At 40.0% G+C, this 21730-nt stretch overlaps 1 protein-coding gene across 3 annotated transcripts; it reads right to left on the reverse strand.

Moving 5' to 3' along the window:
- Window positions 1-17600: 17600 nt before the first annotated feature.
- On the reverse strand, window positions 17601-21719 carry mettl27 (methyltransferase like 27). Of its 3 annotated transcripts, none has more exons than XM_040150042.1 (6): window positions 21319-21719; window positions 20014-20144; window positions 19498-19626; window positions 18924-19059; window positions 18423-18518; window positions 17604-18275 (listed from the first exon to the last, which is right to left on the reverse strand). In XM_040150042.1, the coding sequence occupies exons 2-6, from the start codon at window positions 20134-20136 to the stop codon at window positions 18064-18066; spliced, it is 696 nt and encodes a 231-aa protein (XP_040005976.1). In that variant the 5' UTR covers window positions 20137-20144; window positions 21319-21719; the 3' UTR covers window positions 17604-18063. The 3 variants fall into 3 exon arrangements, with proteins under 3 accessions (XP_040005978.1, XP_040005976.1, XP_040005977.1); XM_040150043.1 differs by having other exon boundaries at window positions 17605-18275; window positions 18423-18515; window positions 21319-21718; XM_040150044.1 differs by lacking the exon at window positions 21319-21719 and having other exon boundaries at window positions 17601-18275; window positions 18423-18515; window positions 20014-20143.
- Between the last annotated feature and the right edge of the window lie 11 nt (window positions 21720-21730).

The raw sequence follows: 21730 nt of genomic DNA on the forward strand, positions 1-21730 counted from the left end.
AGCCTGTGATTCATTAATGCTAATGAGTAAAGCATAGATCGGCAGCATAAAGCGGTTGTGAACTCTCTCTCTCTCTCTCACACACACACACACACACACACACACACACACACACACACACACACACACACACACACACACACACACACACACACACACACACACACACACACACACACACACACACACACACACACACACACACACACACAATTCAGAGGGGAATAATAAGACCAAGTCAGGGACAAAAAACAAGATGCAATGATGATATTTGCCCTTGTTTGAACTGGAACAATGGGCAAAGGTCTCCATCTGTTGCTAGTTTAATGCCCCATAATAAACTTGCCACTCTATTTGTCAATAATGTCTTCATGACACCTCTTTTATTGGTCTCTACCAACCAACACACTCCTTGATCGCCAGTGCCTCATCTCAGCCGGGTCTGATTATGACAGCTGTTCAAATTGTTGTGTTCATGGTGAAATCGAGTAACCATGTAAAAAATGCATATGTCTGGGTTGGCATTGACCTTTGCCACCTCCTGCATGTCACCATCTGTCAGCAGCTTGTGAGGAATAAACAAACATGCGTATACCATCCCCTCTGCATGTTAACATGCACAGATGCTCACATACACAGCGACTCTCCACTTACATGTAATCAAATTAAATGACAAACTCTTTTCTTAGTCAGTTTAACTGTTGCAGCACAGTGGTCCATTAGCCATACTAAAAATTGTGCCTTAAAGCGATGTTTTATAGTTGGCAAGTCTGCATTATCTGGTATATTATTTGTTTTTTAGTTTGCTCTGCAAAATAGCACATAAATTTAATGCTGCTTGGAAGCCAGCCGTCAAACCCTCCCATCAGCACATGAAAGCACGGAGAGGAGAGAGCTCATGTAGTCACCACGTGTGCTCGACATCCTGCTGCTGCAGATGGTGGCGGGGACTGGCACGTCAACAGGGTGGGGTAAGCTTTCAGGGAGGAGCTCACCTTGATGTGGGACAAGCAATCAGAGACCGGGATGTCCGTCCATCTCATGTGTAGCAGCTCCATAAAAAGACCTCAGACCTTCCTGGAGCGAGGACCAGTAAAAACATCAAGCAGAAGAGTGGGACAGAAGAAAGATTATGTCTATGTCACATCGTCAATGGACTTCACACACTTACATATAGACACTCAAACATAGTGACACACACCTCAGCTGACTGATTTTTTTTTTCTTTGATTCAGTCTTTCTGAAAGTCAAACAAAACACAGAGAAACTCAGCTAGAAACACCGAGATGAAAGGACTGAAAGTCCCAATTGATTTCCTGCAAATATCCGTGTATGTGTGTGTGTGTGTGTGTGTGTGTGTGTGTGTGTGTGTGTGTGTGTGTGTGTGTGTGTGTGTGTGTGGGTCCTTGTTTGTGACTGTGTGCATGTGGCTGTCAGTATGCATTCATGTGTGTCTGTTCACACAGTATTGATTCTGCAACAAGAGGATCAAAGACATGCAGGAAGAAAGATTTTCTAAAGAACAATTAAGGGCTAGTTTGTGTCACTCAGTAGATCTACAAGAGGTTTCACCCTCTTGCTGAATGTTTCCCCCTTTTCTTTAATATTCATTTGCTCTTTTCATGTGGGGCAGATGTACAAAGAACATGAAAGACAGCTTGGATAAATGAAATGATGAGGGGGGAGAGAAGGAGAGAGAGAGAGACATCAATCACTTGTTCTTCACTGTAAATGGAGCATGTGAGGAAGAAGAGGCAGCATGGTTTTTCTGTAATTACAATTTTGCTGGTGCTGTGAATGGAAATAATGAGGATTGTGTCGAAACTAATTTTTTTCATTTCCTTTGTCTTTGTCTGCTTATTAGCTTTGTCGTGAGAGGGAATGCGTGAGCCAGCGATATAATAGAGCGTGAATTGGGAAATGATAAGCGTGCTGATAGGATTGAGTCTGAGTGACTGAGGTGTTTGGACTTTGGAAAATATAAAACAAGTCTGGGTTAACGTGTCTCTGTGTATGTGTTGTTGTTTGTGCATTTGTTTATTCGCCGTCTGCATGTATGTGTGCATGTTTGTGTGCATATATAATGTGATTCAGGACCACATCAGTGGAAGGACTAAGGGCTCAAGGGCGTACTTAATATGGAGAGAGGTGCTCTCCATTAACATGACAGCAAACTGCAGACTAGCAAAATAAGAGTATCTGAACAGCTGTAATGCTTTCGGTACAGGCAATTTCAGTACTCCTGGTAGGAAAAATGTGTTTAGGCAGAAAGAGATGACATTCATGCAAGCAGCTTCCCAGTACAACCTTTGAGTTCCACTGGGCTTTACTGGTTTAACTGAGGTCAAAGGTATTTTATCAGCAGTTGTTGTAAATGGAAAGACATTTCCCTGGGGGTCTGCAATAGCCACACAAATTGGCTCCAAAACCGGTTATAAGGAAAAACTCAATGTACTCTCTCATCACTCAACAGATTTTTCAGAGTTAAAAGCAGCACCGATTGTTTAGCTCACTCTGTTTACAATATGTTTCCATGTAACTACTCTCATTGAACTAAAATCACGCTCAAAATGTCATTTTATTTTTTAGCAAAGCCAATGCACATCACTTAAATCTCACTTTTGCCAAATTTTCTGTCTGTTGGTGTAATTTTACTGGTTTGAATGATGGCAACACCTTTTTTTCTAAAGAACTACTGTTTCAATTTTTTAGATCTCCGTAGGCCTTTTTGATAGCAGATGCTCTGGCTCATCACAGTAAGAAAAGCACAGGTGTTAAAAATCACTAAACAGTGACATTTCAAATAATGGAATTAGGTAGATTACATTGACTAATCTCATTAACTCATTCACTCACATTTGGGGAGATGATTGTCTTCTTGCCAGGTGTTGGATGGAGACTGTCCTCCCATTTAAAAAAAACAACCCCATAGGTCGTTTCTGGCAAGCAGCTTTATTACTACAAATAGTTATATTTTAATGTTAAGCGGCATCTAACAGCTGTGTGAGACAGCATCAGTCATTTAAAATGGCATGTTGAAGTTCAAGTGACAGAGCCCTCTAGTGGCCATAGTAGTTGATGGGAGCGACAAAGTCAGTGTAGGGAGGAGGTCGGGGTGTAGAATGGGTTGACTGGCCATTGGATGGCCATTACGAACCAATCATACAATTTTTCTCTTAACCATGACGGTTCCGTAACCTTAACCTTAACGATGAGTCCTGGCAAAGTACACTCTAGCAAGACACCGAATTCTTTTTAAATTGTACGAGAGCGTCTGCAAAATGCCGTAAACACAAAGGACAGAGGTACATCTGTAACGGGGGAATCTCACATGACTAGACGGAGTACGCTGCCATCTTGTTAGCAGATTCAGAGTATTTAACAGACAAATAAGCAACAACTGGAGGTTTAGACTGAAAGCAGTGAACAGCTTGTCACAGAATATTCTCTCTTACATGCACAAACAAAAATCTACAAACTCAAACACATGGACCCACACACGCGCCAGAGGTGTTGTTCGCTAATTACCGACAGGTGGATTCTCAAGAGGGCAATGAAACAGAGAGTGGCATCTTGGGACCTGGATGGCCCTCCAGCATCGGTAGACCTGTGGTTCTCCCACTTAATCACTGTTTTTGCCAGCTGGTCACATGATCAAGGAAGAAGTAGGCCATAACAGGGGAGCAGGGGAATCTGCTATAGTGTGTGTGTGTGTGTGTGTGTGTGTGTGTGTGTGTGTGTGTGTGTGTGTGTGCGTGTGTGTGTGCGCGTGTGTGTGTGTTTGAGTGAGAGAAGGAAAGAAAAAGACAACACAAAGAGACACACATGCGCACATGCACACACACGCACACACATTTTCAAAATCTAAATATACATACGCAAACAGGGAAAAGCTGCCTAATCTCAGATGATAAAATGAACAGCCTGAGGATTTAGGAGGTTGAGCCAATACACACACACACACACACATACGTACACACACACACACTCACACACACACACACACACACACACACACACACACACACACACACACACACGCCCTTTCTTGCTCTCACTCTCTCTGTTGCATCCTAAGAGACTAAAATATCTTAAAGATGATCAACAACCTGGACTTTATTTTGAAAAGTGTGACATACACACAAGCACTTTTAGACCTTTTCTTTGGGGATTCTTTCCAAAATTAAAGCAAGTCTATATGACATGGTCTCCTCTAACAGCGCAAATGCATAAAAACATTTTTTATGGTTTCAAAAAACATGGACAAATCCATCACGCACATCGGCCTTTGACAACAACAGAGCAGAGCTGCAGCTTGTTGCTCTCTGCAAACATCAATCACTCTGCTGTGTGAAGTTTCCTCTGCTGAGTCATCTCCTTAAAGTTGTCTATGTATTTTTTTTGTTTATTTGTTTTTTTTAGTTGTTGCAGAGGGGGAGCTAATGGAGTAGCTGCTTAATATTATTGGCTCTGAGTTTGTGAACCTTATTATTTGTAAACACATTTAGACAGATTAATGACTTTAATTCAAGCAGCAATAATAGACGTTTTTGGCCATTAATTGTTTTGGAAGCAACGGAACAAACTGTAAAAACAACATTGGCATATTATCACCTTGTAAAGCTGACATGGTTAATATTATATACTCATCCAGAAATGGAGCAACATTACCAGTCATATTTAGTCATGTTTCTGGCCATTTGGGGAATGTAAGTCCAGTATTCACTCTTATTGTAGCTGTGTTTTTGGTCTCCACCAACTCCTGAGGGAAATTTCTGGCTCTTTAGCTGCTAAATGTTCCACTTTGTTCACCGGCTAGTCGCTACCTTCGTCTGCCTCCTGTGGGTTTCTGGAGCTGCCCGCTCCTGCTGGAATCCTGATCAGTGCTGATGAGAGCAGTGAGAGCGGATCAAAACCGCAAAGTCAGGGGCTTGTAAACCAAGACAATGAGCTGGAAAACATTTGAAGAGCTGAGGAGAACTGCAGAGTCGGATGATAATGCATCACTACGAGCCGTCCCTTCCATAAAGATCCACTGTTAAAATATGGATAAGAATGCATAGATCTCACTGACACTGATTTAATATACAAATAACTATTAGTGCAGTTTTAAGTTAAAGAACTGTATGTTTACACTTGATCATAATGTATTTTCAAGCTACTTTCAACTGTGGTTCAGGTTGCATGCTAAAACAACGTAAAATAAAAATTCAAATGGGATCTCTACTGATTTTACACATTTGTTTAATGTCTTGAGGACCTGTAAACGGCAATAGGTGAAAAAAGTCTGAAGACTATAAGTTAGAAAATGACAAAAAAAAAACTGGTCATGTGGAGTTGGAAAGAAGTAAGACAACCCCACCTCTGTGGCCTGCTTTTCCTCTCTGCTTCAGGCCAAAAGCTCAAGGTTGTCTTAGTGGCTACCTGCATAATACACCCGTATCTCCAATCAAAGTGTCCGTGGTCATGTTGCATTGTGGGTTATGAAGGTGCCAGATTTTGACAAGGAAGAGCAATGCATATAATAAAAAAAGATGCTATTTGTTCTGCTGCATCAATTGTGATACTTCTTTTAAAAACTGTTATAGAAGTGCAACGCTACATCAGTGGATGTAAATACTTAAACAGGGCAATGCCTCAACCACATGGCTGATAACATGAAAGGGCCAACTTATACCTTGTTAACCCATCCTCTCCTGATCGTTTCACTACTATTGACTCAACTTCCCTTCCCTCTCTTTCATCCATCCCTCGACCTCCTTACACCCATCTTCCTCCCTTCAATCTCATCTTCCCTTTTTCATTTAATATTTATTCTGTTTCCTGCCTGAATCTCTTCCTTCTTCAGGTAGCACCCGGGGCTCAAACTCCCAATGCTAAATATCCTCGTTCCTGGCCTCACATTTTTCTGTACCAATACGAACTTAAACCATTAAACCTTTAATCACATATTGTTGTGATGTAGTCCCTCAAGCACAATCTATCTTGTCACAGGCCACTGACATTTCTTTCAAGATTTGAAATTTGAAAAAGGGATCCAGAGGAAAGAACGCTTTCTTTGATGTTTAGAGGGAATTTAAGCCTGGAACTGTTAACTCAAGGAAAGTTTAACTGAAATTTTATATCCAACTTATGTAATAAAATGGTTTTACACTATAACAAGTTCTGTAAATATCCTAGTCCTTATACAAAATTACAGTGCACACCAAACAAATGCTTTCAATATGGCTTCAGTAAACACATGATGCTGTGAGCGTGAGTGATGCCTCATTATCTCCCAGTGTGACAGTTTGTGACTGTCCTATTGATCTATTGCCAGATCAACAGTGTCACCTCATGTTAGTGAGCTACATAAGCAGTAAAAAGAGGGCTCAGGCTTCATATTCAGGGCCTGTCCGCACAAATAAGAATAAAGCACACACACACACACACACACACACACACACACACACACACACACACACACACACACACACACACACACACACACACAAACACGCACAAACACACACACACACACACAGTCAAAGGAGGGAGAAGAAATCAAATATTCAACAAGACGCTGGCTAATTTCTAAAATGCCCTGAGGACCTTAGCATTAAAGAATGACCTGCAGTTCACAGATACTATAAAGCTTTTAGATAAATAGATTATAGGGAGACTAGAAGAACAATAGTACCCCCCCCCCACACACACACACACGCACACAAACACACAAGTTAGATCAATATCTTATTTGATACAGCCATCACCTTCCCCAGATCTGCAGAGCAAAGCAAAAGGCAGTGTGACCTCCAACTCCAATCACTGAGTGGTGACGGTGACGGTGACCATATGGCTCGTCTTGTGTGACCAAGACTCTTCCCGTCACGATTTTGTGTAGGATGATTTGTTGTAAATATGTTACTATAGCGTGAGGGTGGCTTTGGTGGGAAATTATGATGTATCAGGAAGGTGTTTCCACGAAGAGATCGGACACTAATGCTGGGATCAGACTACAAAATGTCTGCCTGATAACTATGCAAATATGTACGTAACAGAAAAGCTGGGCACAACAAATCCCTCATTTGATCCTGTGTAGTGTGTCATAACGTCATCCACCTTTTATCCACAGTTTCAGTTTCCGCATAAAAAAAGTTCACGTAATCGATGTAAAAGAAAATGCATAAAGTCCAATTAAAACACACTTGCAAATAAATCATGATGTACAATAATCATGTGACTAAGATGTCACTCAAGCCTCCGTTCCACTGACAGGTGAAAAATTTGCTGCAGACAAAAGCGTCAGATATTTGTGGACCGCTGAGGAGACTGTAACATTCCCCATAGTCAAACATGAGAAAAACATGTCATATTTCCAATGTTTTTCATCATTTGAGGTTTGGTTCTGTTACAATGGAAGACAAACAACGCAGCACCTGGGATGCCTCACGACGTCCCAACAAAAATCTACCATGTCAGAACAACTTCTACAACAACCTCTATTCCATGATGTTGGCCCATAGGTGCACAGCCCACTCCTCAGTGCACACTTGCAAACAAGTACGAATGATGTTGACTTCATTTCACTGAACCCGATCCACCTTTGGATCTGCACATTATGGCTCCACTTTCACTCTAATTCATAAAATCGCCTCTGTACGTAAACATTTCATGTTGGCGCTGCTGGTGCGGATGACTGGTATGACTGGAATCCAACATGTAGTCTGCAATATCTCTCAGCCGAGACACGGCAAGGATTTATGTCTCTTTGATGGCCTAATCTGACACAGTGACTATCTAAAAATATTGGTGTAGTCTGATCCCAGTATTAGTCACGCATCACAAGTAGCAGTGTCAAAATGACAAAAGGTTTTTACACTCACTGATATTACAGTTAAGTTGATAATAATTGTGGGTCTTTCCAAGCTGAGGTAACTGTCTGTTGAAATCAAAATGACCCAAATTAGTGGATGCCACACATTTTAAAATGTTTGATTTTCGAAACATTTTAGGTAATGTACACTTACAAGTGCGGCTCTGACTGTGACTCTCACCTGGATTCTCGACATCAGTACAAAATAGCCCTTACATGTAACATTTACCATTGATAGTTAAAATAACTATTACAAACTAAATCCCATTTACCTCAATCCCACTGAGTCAACAAAAAAGCTTTTGGTTATGATATAGTTCAACACTGAAATCATGTTTTGGAAAACAGTTCTTCTGTAATTGAATAAAGCCACACGTGGAATACCTGTATTGCAGAATGATTGGATTTTGTGAGGATGATTTGCTTGATTCAGTTTGTGCATAGCAATGCCCAGACGGCTCCTGTGCTGCAACTGACACCCACTATGTGTGAACCATTCAGTGACTGATCATGAAAAAAGACATTGTTACAATGCAGTGTCTCAGCAAATGCAGTGTTTCAAGAAGAAATTTAGTATTTAATGTGTATGTGTGTTTCTGTGTGTGTGTGTGTGTGTGTGTGTGTGTGTGTGTGTGTGTTTGTGAGTGTGTGTGAGTGTGTGTGCACATGTGCAATGTATTTGCATCTCATTGAGAAAGTTTCTCAGCTAAAGAAGCCATTTTCTCTGAGAGTTGCACCAAAAAGCCCCCATAAAGGTCTGTTTGAACCTAAATAAAAGCATCTCTTTCCTTTGTTATTTTCACTGCATCAAGTCAAATGAAAAGGATAAACAATAAAAGAGGAAGTTCTCATTTTGCTGCCTGGTTAGTCCCTCCTGAGGCAGCATGGTGGTTATGACAAAAGAAATACCCATAAATAGGTTTGTCTCGTCAAAAACAGAAGCATATGGATATAATACACACACACACACACACACACACACACACACGCACACAGTCACGCACATATAAATCACACTGAAATAAGCCCTGTAGATATAAAACAATCAGTCTGCATTTGTCATTTCTTCTGTGCAGCTTGACAGATTAGAGAAATCCCATCCGCCTGGATGACTGACTTTGCCAGGTACAGACAAATGGTGCACACACAAATACACAAGCATATACAATATGAGCATATGCAAACACTTAAAAATATTCATGGTCCTTTGCCATGCATATTTTATGTGTGTGTGTGTGTGTGTGTGTGTGTGTGTGTGTGTGTGTGTGTGTGTGTGTGTGTGTGTGTGTGTGTGTGTGTACAAGCAGCGCTGCCACTGCCTCTGTATGGCTTTGTGAAAATATGTGAATTATCTGTGAAATTCTGCTTGACACTGATAGGACTGCATGGGTATACACGTCCAGAGGGGCATCTTCAGTTCGATGACTGAGACCAGTCAGCAGGAAAGAAAGAAAGACATAGTCATTAAACTACACTCCTCTGTGTACTCCTCTCTACTGCAGAGTGCACGGCTGCACATATAGAGGTGTGTTAGAAGTTATATCATGCATTACTGGTGGGTCGGGGGATTTAAAGGAATAGGTCAACATTTTGGAAAATATGCCTTTCCACTTTCTTTCCAATAGTTAGATGAGAAGATCACGTCAGTGTGGCAAGTACGGAGCTGGAACCAGGAACCGAATAGCTTATTTTATCAATAAAGACTAGAAGCAAAGTGGAAGGCCCACTGATCAACAGCATCTTGTTTGTTTTATCCATACACAAACATTGAGGTTTTAGGGTGAGCAGCAAACTTCCCAGAGTCTTGTCCTCGCAATAAGGGTTGCCAACAAACCAGGGCTTTGCTGGAGGCGGACGTGTACAGTACCAGAGGTAAAAACTTCACAAATGTCATCATGGTGGAGGATTGTTTTCAGCCTTCTTCATATGGGAAATGTCGACATTTGGAAAGATTTCCCCCTTTTTTTAGGACGCAGAGGTTACAAAGTAAAGCTGGGATGTTTACAGTAATTTGGACTTTGTTTCTCAGTTTATTTGAACTGGTTTGAATTTGAACGAAACGTTGGTCAAATAAACGAAACTCAGCTCCAGTCAATTACCATAAACTGAATGAGGATGTATGAGGATAAGCCTGTCCAGTCCTTGTCCTCTTGTTCTTTAAACCATAACCCAATTGCTTTAAGTATAGGTTATAGGATTACATTCAGCTCTGCCTCCATTTCTTTCTCAGGCATTCATTCATTCCTTGCCAAGTTCACCAGTGTGACACCAAGCAGGGAAGCAACTTGTTTTCATCTGCAGTGGATCTGCAGCCATGAAAGGATCAATATCTCTGAAGAAGTAATACAGTGTGTAGATCCCCTGGTACCCGTGTATAACTTCCCAAGGTACAATTCTGCAGAAAGAACATGCCCTCATTTTGTTGATATTGAATGTATGGTGTTGTGTGAAAAATAAGATATTCAAACCCCTTGGTTGTGATTTTACTGGTTGACAACCAGAAGAATGGAGTTTGCATTCTTGCTTTTGCTGAGACGAGGCCTCCAGCATCCAATTATTTCACTCCTTTAAATGCCTTCACAGCAAAACCCTTTCAAAGGCCTATTCTCTCTTTCTGTCTGTGTAGGACGTGATTTCACTCCTTTATGTCTTTGTGGCCCTTTTTTTTTTCCAGTCAGCGCAGCCTAGAATGCAATTCGCAGTCTCTAAATGTACCCCTGCCCCTTCTCCCCCATTACTCTAATCTATGTGCCAAATGGCAGGGGACAGAAAGCAGCTAAAACAGATGGGAGTAATGGTCTCTGGGTTTCCAGAGTTAAAGTGGTAGCACACCCATCTCTAGGCAAATTAACTCTCCAATACTCATTCTCCCCAATCTGATATTCCTATGGCTGCTGGACATTACACTCTGATGAGTCCCTCTGAGGGAACCCCCTCTCCCCCATCCACTTATCTCCCTCACTCTTCTTTAGTTCTTGGAAAATCCTTTTTTGTGTGTAATCATAATCTCATCCAAGCAGATCCATCTTTGCCACTGAGACATTTTATGCAGCAAAAGGCCCTTAAAGTGATTCTGTAACAGGAAAAGCTTAATATTCTATTGCAGAGCACCCATTCAAGTCAAGTCTGGTTCAGTCTGTCCTGTGCATTTGTTTATGCACCTTTGTTACTGTCTACACTATCTGGTTAGATGCTAAACTGCATTTCGTTGTACTGTTACTTACTGTGTGTAATGACAATAAAGCTAAATTTAACCTAATCTAATGTAATCTAACGTGTGTTAAAGAGTGGTGGATGAAGTACTCAGATCCTGTGATTAAGTAAAGGTACCGATACATGCGAAAATACCTCATTACAAGTAAAAGTCCTGCATTTAAAGTACTACATAAATAAAAGTACAGAAGTATTATCAGTAATATGCACTTAATGTCACAAAAGTGAAAAAAACATGGGTCTGCAGAAAAATTATTCGATATGACATTATTAGACTGTTGTAGCTGGTGGAGCTTGTTTTAACAGCTTTATGTACAATGTATTGGATTGAATTATTTTTAACAGTGGGTTGTATTTTATAAACGTAACCTTATGTATAACCTTTTCAATGAGAAATCCTAATATGAGAACTTCAGCTGTCATATAAATGTAGTGAATTTAAAAGTACATTATTTCTCTCTGAAATGCAGTGGAGGAGAAGTATAAAGTAAGATAAAAATGCAATACCCAAATGAAGTCCATTTATCACATACCTGTACAAATACAGTACTTCAGTACTGGAAATGTACTTAATCACAATCCATCACTGGTGTTAGAAATAAATACAATCACTTTATATCAGTTCAGTTCAGTTATGCTGTAGTTATGCAATTGTTTTTAAATTGAAGACAGGAATAATACAAAAAAAAAAAGAGTATAAAGAAGACATTAAAAGTGTGTAAACATACATCAGTAACAAAGGTAGAGAATTTGAGTCGATATTCATTGCTCTCAAATATCCATTCAATCAACTAGAAAACATTCGGTATGTATAACTAGAGTAGAGGAGAGTGCCAAGTCCAAAAAATGTGTTGTTGTATCATCACATAATTTCATTAAGGTGTTAAGTGTTTGGGATGAATCCTAGAAATTATGTTAATATAGAACTAAACTGTTTTTCGTGTTACACTGTGATGGCAGTGCAATCGCCGGATGGATTTCATTGAGAGGGAACCTTTCCTTTCTGGAGGAATGAAGCACTACATTTATTAACGGCAGCCAGTTGCCAGGAGGTGGTTGGGGTGGATGAGTTTGCATCCAGGCCACTGCCTTGGTCATACTTGGCCTTGGCACATGCACTGTCATCAGTGCATCTTTTTATTGTCCTTGAAGGAATTCTTTTTGGAGCAATACAGGGTAAGAAATTGGTAAAAATCAGACATAAAACTATTAAATCATATGAGTCATTTATTATTAAAAGTCTATGTACACTGTCCATACGGCAGTGTTGCTTCAGTGGAAGCAGTTGCTTGGCCTCGGCCCTTGCCCTGTGCATATTCAAACTGTCAAGTATGGCCAAGGTAGGAAGTGGCCTGCAGCAGCAGCGGCATTGTGTGTGCATGCACAGTGCATGGGCAAAGGCCAAGTGAAATAAAACAAACACACCACCTGGAGTAAACAAACATTTATAAAAAAAAAAATAAAAAAAAAAGCCTTTCCTCAATGCACTGTTACCTCTTATTTCATGAACCGTGTTGGATATCTTCTGACTGAGACGGACAGTGACACCCTGGCGAGGGAGCGGAGACTGCATCCAGATATGGTGGAACAGATATGTGAACATTTGATTTGGAAGGGCCAAAGGAAAAAGTACATTGTCCAATATTCTTCTCACTACGGGACAAGAGTGTGCCCCTTGGGTTAGACATGTCAACAATCCACAAAGAAGATATTTTAATCTAAAGTTATCCTTTTGTGTCAGTGTATGTCTCGCATGTTTTTATTTTACTGTTTGAGCTGCATGGGTTTTTATGGATTTCCTTGTTGGGTTTTGCATGGACTTGATTGTGTTGTGGTTCCTAAATGCATGTTTTATTTATGTTTTGGTGGTGGGATAGTAATGCACATGGTCAGATTATGGACAGATTGGTAGCAACTGAGACTGACTGAGTCAGTCTATATAGTCTAGTCTATACATATATTTGTTGTTGTAATAAATCATTTTAAACAAACTTGACCTCTGGCCTCTATTTGCCTCCTTTTGACAGTGGAAAAATTGTGCTGGTATTAAAGAACTTCACACTGGGGTATGACAGACACGCTGACCTATCAGTGGCCAGGGACACTCCTGTACGTGTTTCCTCGGTTTGCATTGATCAATGCCACACTGGAGCATGTTCGTCTAGATTTCTCATCCTCTCTATGAAGGGTGTACTGCGTAAGAGACCAATTTGCAATAATATAATTCCTCAGTGGGACTGAACCGCTAGAGTATATTGGTATCGATGTGCTCTCATGCAAGAGCGTGTTCTTATTGACCCTGTGTTCAGTGAAAATCACGGATCCCCCATGTGCTCTTGGTTCATCCTTCGTGCATAGCATTTGTAGTGGAGAACGCTAATATGATGCTGCGTCCTAATCCTGCTTCCCTTAAGTGCCTGCATTATCATATAAAGCAGTATCTTTTGAACTGACGTCTTTTTCACTGCATTGGCCGAGCAACAACATCCACATAATCTATCCTCAGTGCAGGTGTTGCGCAACAGGCACTTTCCAAACTTTCACTGTAGAGGCAATCTCAAGTTACGGCACAGAGGTGCCCAGCGGTTCGCACACTCGCTCCACCGGGGTCATAGCTGTGTCATGAGCTCTTTTAAAAGGTGTTTCAGTGGAGGATGTCAGTTTTTTCTCTCGAAGCGGGGGTTGTCCCTCAGTCTGTGCTCTCAGCAGCTGACATCCCTATTACTGCTGTGCCAGGGCTGGATCTTTTCACTCAACCGGCAGGGGCACATGATGCTAAGTCCCCATACTGATGTGTTGTAACGAGCGTACAGACCGAAAGGGAACCGGAGGTTATGCATATAACCAATGAGGGAGGGAAACAAGGTAAAAACATAAGTCAGCCGTTCACCATACAGGGTCTTCTGTAGCCTTAGAAGAAGACGGCAGAAGAAGGTGTTTTGAGAGAGGTTCTCGAGGTTGGTCTTGCGAGGATGCTGTCCCCGTACTGATGTGCTGTACCTTCTTTCCCTCCCTCAGGAAACATGGGTTATGTGCATAACCTCCAGTTTTTTGAAAGTTACCAGTGTATTTCAAATGATAATAATAATAATAATAATAATAATAATGATAGTAATAGTAATTCATTCAAATATTACTTACTTATATTGCAATATTTTTTGATTGGTATTGATTGGTACAAACTCTTTCAAAGAAGAAGTGGGTGGGACTCATACATACTTGGCACATAATGTTTCTGCACCAATCAGTTTCGCAACATTTTAATCAAAGTCTGATGACAGCTGTTGGGTTTTTACTGTCACTGTCAATCAAATCTGATCAAACCACACCTACACAGTCCTGATGAAACAGATTAGACATGTTTTTGAGTGTTAAACCTGTAATAAATATTACCTAAAGTGATTTTTTTTTTTTTTAATTTTGTTGCTTATTAAGTCATTTAAATTTTCTGTTACAGAGAGATACTGAAGACTTTTACCAAAATTTGCAAGACAGGACACCCCATATTACAGTTACTTAGAGATAACATAAATGGCAACAGTGAAAGCGGATAGTGTGCACATCCAGTCCCAGTTGGGTACAGGTACAGGACGTAAGCACTACACAAAGGAAAAGGAGAGGTTAACCTCAAATTGAAATTTGTAAGCAATGATACATTTATATTTTGAAAAATATGATCTGATGTAATTACATGTTGCATCACATTTTTTAAGTAACGTCCCAACCTCAAACATAAAAATATTTGATTATATTAATTAAATGTTATTTTGACAGCACTATGGCTAAATATTCTACATGTCGCAATTTACATTGACTTGAAACATGAGATTGGACTTCCTGACTAGGGTCAGAAAGCAGAAAAGTATACAGAAAAGTATAATCTAAAAAATGGAAGCTGACTGCTTTGGAACGGGAGAGAGGAAACCTCAAGGCTCCTGCACTAATGAGAGAGAACTTGCCCTCAAAGGAGATCACGACCTGAGAAAAGTAAGAAGAGTTTTCCTCCAGGCAACAGATCGCGAAAGGCCAACTTCAAAACAATCCATGACCGACTGAGGGAGAGCATTAAGACCTTTAAGACCTTGTGCCTGGAATCGTGCCATCGGAGGGACAGAAGATGACGAGCAAAAGAGAAGGTGAAGTTCAACGAAACACACTTCAAGTACCTGTCAAAAATCCTTGGTGACGAAAGATCAGGAGACCTTAAGGTATCAAAGAAAGAGGTGGAGGAGTTCAAGGGATTCAACGTGGGACAAAGACAAAGAGAGGGAGGCCTGGTGGGAATCAATACAAGGTGTACAAGCACTGTGAGAGGCTGAGGAGACGTCTGTGAAAGCTGCTGAACGTAGCATGGAGGACGATCTAACTCCCAGATAACTGGCTTGTTGCAGAGGTATCCTTCAGCCCCAAAGAGTCTTTACTAGAGTCCCAAGAACGTGCTCAAGAAACTCTACCAGGACAAAGCATTTTAGAACCATCCCCCTGCTGAATGTGGAGCAGAGTCTGGAAAAGAGGCTGATGTAAAACACAGATCCTCTTATGGCTAGTAGTACAATAAATTACTATTAACTACACTAGTGATAAAAACTGCAGTGGACCAGATTTCAAAAGATACTAGTTTCAGCAGGAGGCACAAAATTTGCTGCAATATTCAGAGACCACAACAGAGACAAATAGTTGTGGACTGTTGACCTTGTATTTTTTTTTTTTTTTAGAAAATGAATAAACAAAATTAATTAAATGGCCATATGGACTGGGTCACGCATGATCTGTCCCCTCCTGCTGCCATATTATCCTAGCTGTGAAAGCCAATATATAATATGACTCAGTCAATGATAAATGAACACATTTAATGCACTTTTTTACAATGAGAAATTCAAGTTTGTGCATGTGTACTACACTTCAAATAGTATGTATAAGTGAGCCAGTATTCCAGACAGCTAAAGAGGGGGGCTGTGGAGAAGAGGAGAGGGAAGGGAGAATTCTCAGAAAGTGAGTTACTCTAATGTAGGTATGGGTACTATCTGTGTGCCTGAAGCAGGCTTTAAAGGAATGGTGTGGGTAAGATGCTCGCCATACTGCAGCTGTGGTATCTATCTCGTCTCTCATTTCCGGTCACATCTGTACTGTACTCCTTCAAAGAAGGGTGATAATGCCCCCCCCCCCAAAAAAAAAAACTTGAAAAATTACACTGATAACCTTTTTTTTTATGTCAAACTGGATAATCTAAGACTCTCTAGGCAACTCCACGCCGCCTTTTCTACTGGTGAACTGCTATCTTTGACTTATCTCTTTCCGAAGGACTAGGACTTTTACTCCTGTTGGTTCTTTTTGATAGCTGAAAGATTTGCCTACAAGTACCTCGCTTTTGGAAGTACTTGTATCCTCACTACAAGGATACAATTATAGTTTGTGCAAACAACATCCTTAAGTTATTAGTTAGTAAATTAAAACACTAACCAATCAAAAGGTAAAAAGCAGTAATAGGTAAAACAAATCAGGTAAAACAAAGCATAATAAAGATAAAAGCAAAGCAGTAATAATTGAGCGAGCAAGCTAACACGGACAAAGCAAAGCAGCAGTGGCAATCTCTATCCCAAAGGGAAATAACTTGTTACGTTTGTCACAAGTATTCTAATAAATATAATTTGGTTTCTGCCTGTCAAGACATCTAATTACCTTCAGGGACTGTTATTGAAAGATTACATAATTAAGATTTCTCCTCAGTTGAAGGTGGGGGGGAAACTCCAGGGCAGGGGGAGCCAATAAAGGAGACAGGGGATACGAGCTGCATAGATGAGCTTTGGTCTGTGACCTTACTGTTGGCGAAGTTGCAAGATTTCAATCTTAACACCATACAACGGGCTGGACCAGATTAAATTGTTTAGGGGTCTATGGGGCAAAAAAAAAATAGTTGGCCAACTAGTGACACCCCCTTACACACAAATACACCCTAAATTTAAATGTTGAGTCCATTTTTTTTTCTCTCTAGCAAGCTTTGTGAAGTACAGTCTCCACACACAGCTATTCAAATCTGGACACCTTCCCTTCATTCTGTCCAATCTCCAGAAGTCTGGACTCTGTGGACCAGTATTTGGCTTAATGTTGCACACACATTGAGACAAGCCCATTACACAGCTCCACCTTATCCTCATTTATATATAACTTTTTTATTATTATAGTAGTAACATATCTAAGATTATATGTTACATGGCTTCATATTACTTACTAGTGTGTGGTACGGGACATAAATGTTATACAATAAGATATTTTAATATGTTATTATGTATATGTTTATTTTTAATACTTAGACCTCTATACCATTACTTATAAAATATATATAGTTCACACATCATTGCTGCATGCGTAAATTGTATATTTGCATCCATAAAGTTTTATCGTGTGTTATAACTAGACTACCTGAAAAAGACTTAACAGGCTGCCATTGAAAAGGACCTCATCAGTTATGAACAAAAAAATATGTTCGGCACTTTAATATAAGTTTTACCGCAACGCTAAAGGAAATAGCTTTAAGTAGCAAATGAGTGGCATTAGATTTAAGTAACACCCCATGTTTGTTAGTCTGATTAATGTGCAGCAGATGTTAATGTCCTAAAGACACAGTACACAGACAATGACACAGCTAAATCTTCTTTTATTTCAAAGTTCTCATGTCTATGGACTTTACTGCATATCTACAAGATAGTGTCCATCTGTAGATATCTGAAGTGGTTCTCGAGGAGTACAACAAGCACATTTTTCAGATACCGATTTTACTGAAACATGCATATGCACGTAGCAAGGATTTTATTAAACATGAAACTGACACATTTGGTCATGAAATTTTAAGTCTTAAATTTAAATTATCTGTGAAAGCGGTTTCACATCTTCAGCCTTGAGTCTATAAGAGACTGACAATGTCAAAAAAAATCCTGACATTTTCTATATGAAGTGTAAAGTGAGTTATTTGAATATTTTGTATCTTTTTGAATAATTCAGTTTAGTTGTAGTTTCTTGTAGAGGTACACTGCGCCAGATATATAACCGTCCTCCTGCTCTGACACTGCTCTCTCCCAGTCTTCCACCTCAGTGACAGCTACACAACTCCAGAGCCCCTCTTCCTCCATCTGCTTCAGCTCACGCTCCAGGGCACCTCTGTATTCCAGATTGTCAAGGTTACTTCTGGTTGTCATGCAAACGTAGCCACCTAGTGGATACAGGCAACAGTGCAGTTGTGTTGTTGAGTGATTAAAACACACCTGCTGCACAGCGAGGAGATGAGAAGACACGGGATTTACAACCAGAGACCAGAACTACAGCCGAGACGGCACCAAACCAAAAACAAAATCCTTACCTGGTTTGGTGGATTTGCAAAGCTCTCTGACCACACCAACCGGGACCTGACCAACACTCAGCGCTCCAACAATAACAACCACATCAAACGAGTCTGCTGGAAGAAGAGGAGCAAAGTGGAGGAAGAGTTTCAATTCAAAATGAGATAATCATGATTCCAAATGTAATGTCTACAACTAGTGCTACTACTGATAATAATACTAAAGTCTATTAATATTTAATTGCCATAATATCAGGTTTTTTCAATTTAATTTTATAAAGTTGATCACAGACAGACTAAACAATAAAACAACCACAACTTCCAACAGTGATTAAAATGCTATTGGTAACATAAACGTGTAATAAATCAGGAACAGCAGCAAGCAGTGGCAGACTAAACAGACCAAACTGAAAATAATAGTAACAAAGACACACAACTACTGAAGAAACCCACCTTGCCTGACAATCACTAAGTGAATCACAGTGATCACTGACCCATGTGAAGTAATGAATAATATATTACCCCACTGGAAAGGTATTGGCTCCTCTCCCAGCATGGAGTGCTTCAGGTCCAGGTACAACCCGCTCTCTCTGGCCAACTCCAACATAGCTTTACTTCCATCAATACCCACAAATTGTCCGAATCCATGTCTCTTCATCTGTACAACAGAGACTGGCTGTTAATCAGTCATACTGGTCAAATCAATCGAACACTGGAATTAAAAAACGATAGGCCTGTAATGTTTTACATTGCAGGACCAGGTGTGGAAAGGTCTGAAATAAAAGTTCGATCCAAAAGAGGTGAAATATGTACAGAGAGAATCATATGAGATTTCTAGACATTTAGTGGAAATACTTTATCTTCTGATCTGACCAAACGTCAACAGAGGAGTCAAATTTTGTAGAAAAGAATATATTTTAGTCTCGTCACTCTAAAATGAAAAACAGAAACATTTTTAAAAAAAGACTTTTGACAAATATTAAAATACGTACTTGTGTGTCAAAACTGTAAATATGCCGCTACTCCTTTTGATTCAGTTTTCCTTTGACCAGAGTCTTATCAGTCCACGAATTTGTTCTCTGTCTTCTGAGTTTACCTGTTTGGCCACCAGTCCTGTACCACAAGCCACATCCAACACGACAGCTGCTTCTCGGTCACCACTGAAATGGGAAGAGATGCTGTTTGCTGCCAGACCTGGCGCACGGTAGTCTAGAACAGCCACGTCCTATTGAAACAGGTTTGAAGAAAGAACTGTGGCTTTCAGCAAACCAGAGGAAGGTAAACATTAACAGGTCTCTGAACACATTTATTAATTATATATAAAAACAACTGATCTTACCATCAGGTACAAACTATAGGATTGCTTTGAGCACTGTACATCTACATTTGGCTAAAGAAAACGGAAGCCATTTTTCATTTTAGAAAATACACAGATACAGAGCCACATGATGATATATATTTTAAACTACATTCTTTTCCAACAAGAGATTGTTGACTTCATTTCTGCACAATAGTATCATTTAAAGTATCTGTCCTATAAATTAATGGGACTAAAAAATAAAAATAAAAGAAATACTACCAACTACTACTACTGTTGCTTCAGTCGTCTCACCTGGTCATAGTTCTCTGCCCAGGAGTTGTAGAAGTCGACCTTTTCTCTTGATGTAGTGCTCTTATGAGCTGATAAGATAACTGCTTTCACATTTTCAAATGTGTTATTGGAGGCTGACATCATATAAAAACCTGTTCAAAGAAAGAAAGAACCAGAGGCCATATCGTCAAAAGATAATAACAGATATCAGAACATTCATTACAGGTTGTAAGTTTAAAGTTTGAATGGAAATTGCACTTCAGTATGCTTACATCTCAACTGGTGACCCCTCATCTTTTAAAAAGCCGATCAACCTACCTTTTTGGTTTTGACTTGTCCTTACCGTGATTTGTATTGTGATGTCACATACAGCCATGAACGGCTTACTGAACAAGACCCAAGGGCTCAGGGAGCCCCTGGGCCAGAGCCTCTGTATGAAGTGACTGTAGGAAAGTTCAATCAAATAACTACTAAGAGATGCAAATAGGCCACAAAGACACTCAAAACGACCACAGAGAGGTGCAAAACGAGTAAAACTAGATGCTAAATGAACACAAAGATGCACACTCAAAATAAGTAAAAACTGAGACGAATGATCAGAGATCAATGTCCAAAAGAGATGCAAAACAAGTACATAGGGACAAAAAACTACGACAAAAGGGACATAAAACAGGTTAAAAAAAGAAGACACAGAAGGACCATAAAGATGAACAAAAAGAACTAAAACAGATGCAAAACAAGTACGTTAAAAAAAAAAGGTACAAACTGATTACAAATGAAGTGGTCGCTCAATATGTGGGTCTTGTTCCTATGTAGAAGGAGTGGGGGGCCTTGTTTGTGCCCAGGTGCCTGTTGTCTCATAAACCTTCTGTGTGCAGCCAAACTAAACTGAAAATCTGACCATCTACAAATCAGTTTGGGGAAATCTAACTGCACTAAATGACAACAGGTAATTCTCAGTGGTTTCATTTAAATTGTTTTGTTCACCGTTGTATTAATCTAATATGAAGAACATGGTAAGAAATGGAAAAACTGTTCAAGTACTGGAAGCGACAGGTAAGTTCAGTTTTCTGTGCATGACGCTACTAACTTATTAGTTATCAACAATAACTTATTGAAAAAATTACAACCTTGTACAACTCTACAAATCTGATTGTAAACCAGTGATTTATAGTTATTATCTAATTAGTTTCGCCTGGGCTTGTCTGATTTTTCCTATGGTTATACAAATTAAAAAGCCCGCTGCTACAAACTGCTAAATATTACACTCGAGATGAAAGAAAGCTAATGGAGCGACAGGCCGATGGTAGTGACAGAGTTACCCACAGTAGCCTCGCTGGATGTTTCTCTGGCAATTTCTTCCTTGTCGGACGTCAAGTTGGTTCCCGAAGCCGCTTCACGAAAATAATGGAACAACATTAAGGACTTGCTGCAGGTACTGTAGACCGGAAGTTGTAGCAGTGTCTGGGTTTTGATGGCGCGCATTTCCCTCAGTAAAGACTGTCAGGGACACGAACGTCTATGGAACGTTCTGCTTTTTTTTTTTCTTTTTCGTTCTTTTTTTGTCGTCTTAACTACCTGTACGTTTTGCTAACTTCATGTACTGTTTATAACCGGTAGCCGAACATATAATTCTGAAGTCCCTGCTGCTGCATTTACGACCACTATACTCTTTGCTTTAAACGCCTTCAAAAGCAATATTTCCGACATCTCTGAAGGCGCCATTCGGGCATCTAAA

The sequence above is a fragment of the Xiphias gladius genome, chromosome 17 (genome assembly GCF_016859285.1).
Source record: "Xiphias gladius isolate SHS-SW01 ecotype Sanya breed wild chromosome 17, ASM1685928v1, whole genome shotgun sequence".
In the NCBI taxonomy this organism is placed as follows: Eukaryota; Metazoa; Chordata; class Actinopteri; order Istiophoriformes; family Xiphiidae; genus Xiphias; species Xiphias gladius.

Coding starts and splice junctions, on each gene's coding strand:
- mettl27 (XM_040150042.1), bottom strand. CDS start 20,136: ATGATGTCAGCCTCCAATAACACATTTGAAAATGTGAAAGCAGTTATC. Junction 19,627..20,013: donor GGGCAGAGAACTATGACCAG/GTGAGACGACTG, acceptor CTGTTTCAATAG/GACGTGGCTGTTCTAGACTA. Junction 19,060..19,497: donor CAGGACTGGTGGCCAAACAG/GTAAACTCAGAA, acceptor TCTGTTGTACAG/ATGAAGAGACATGGATTCGG.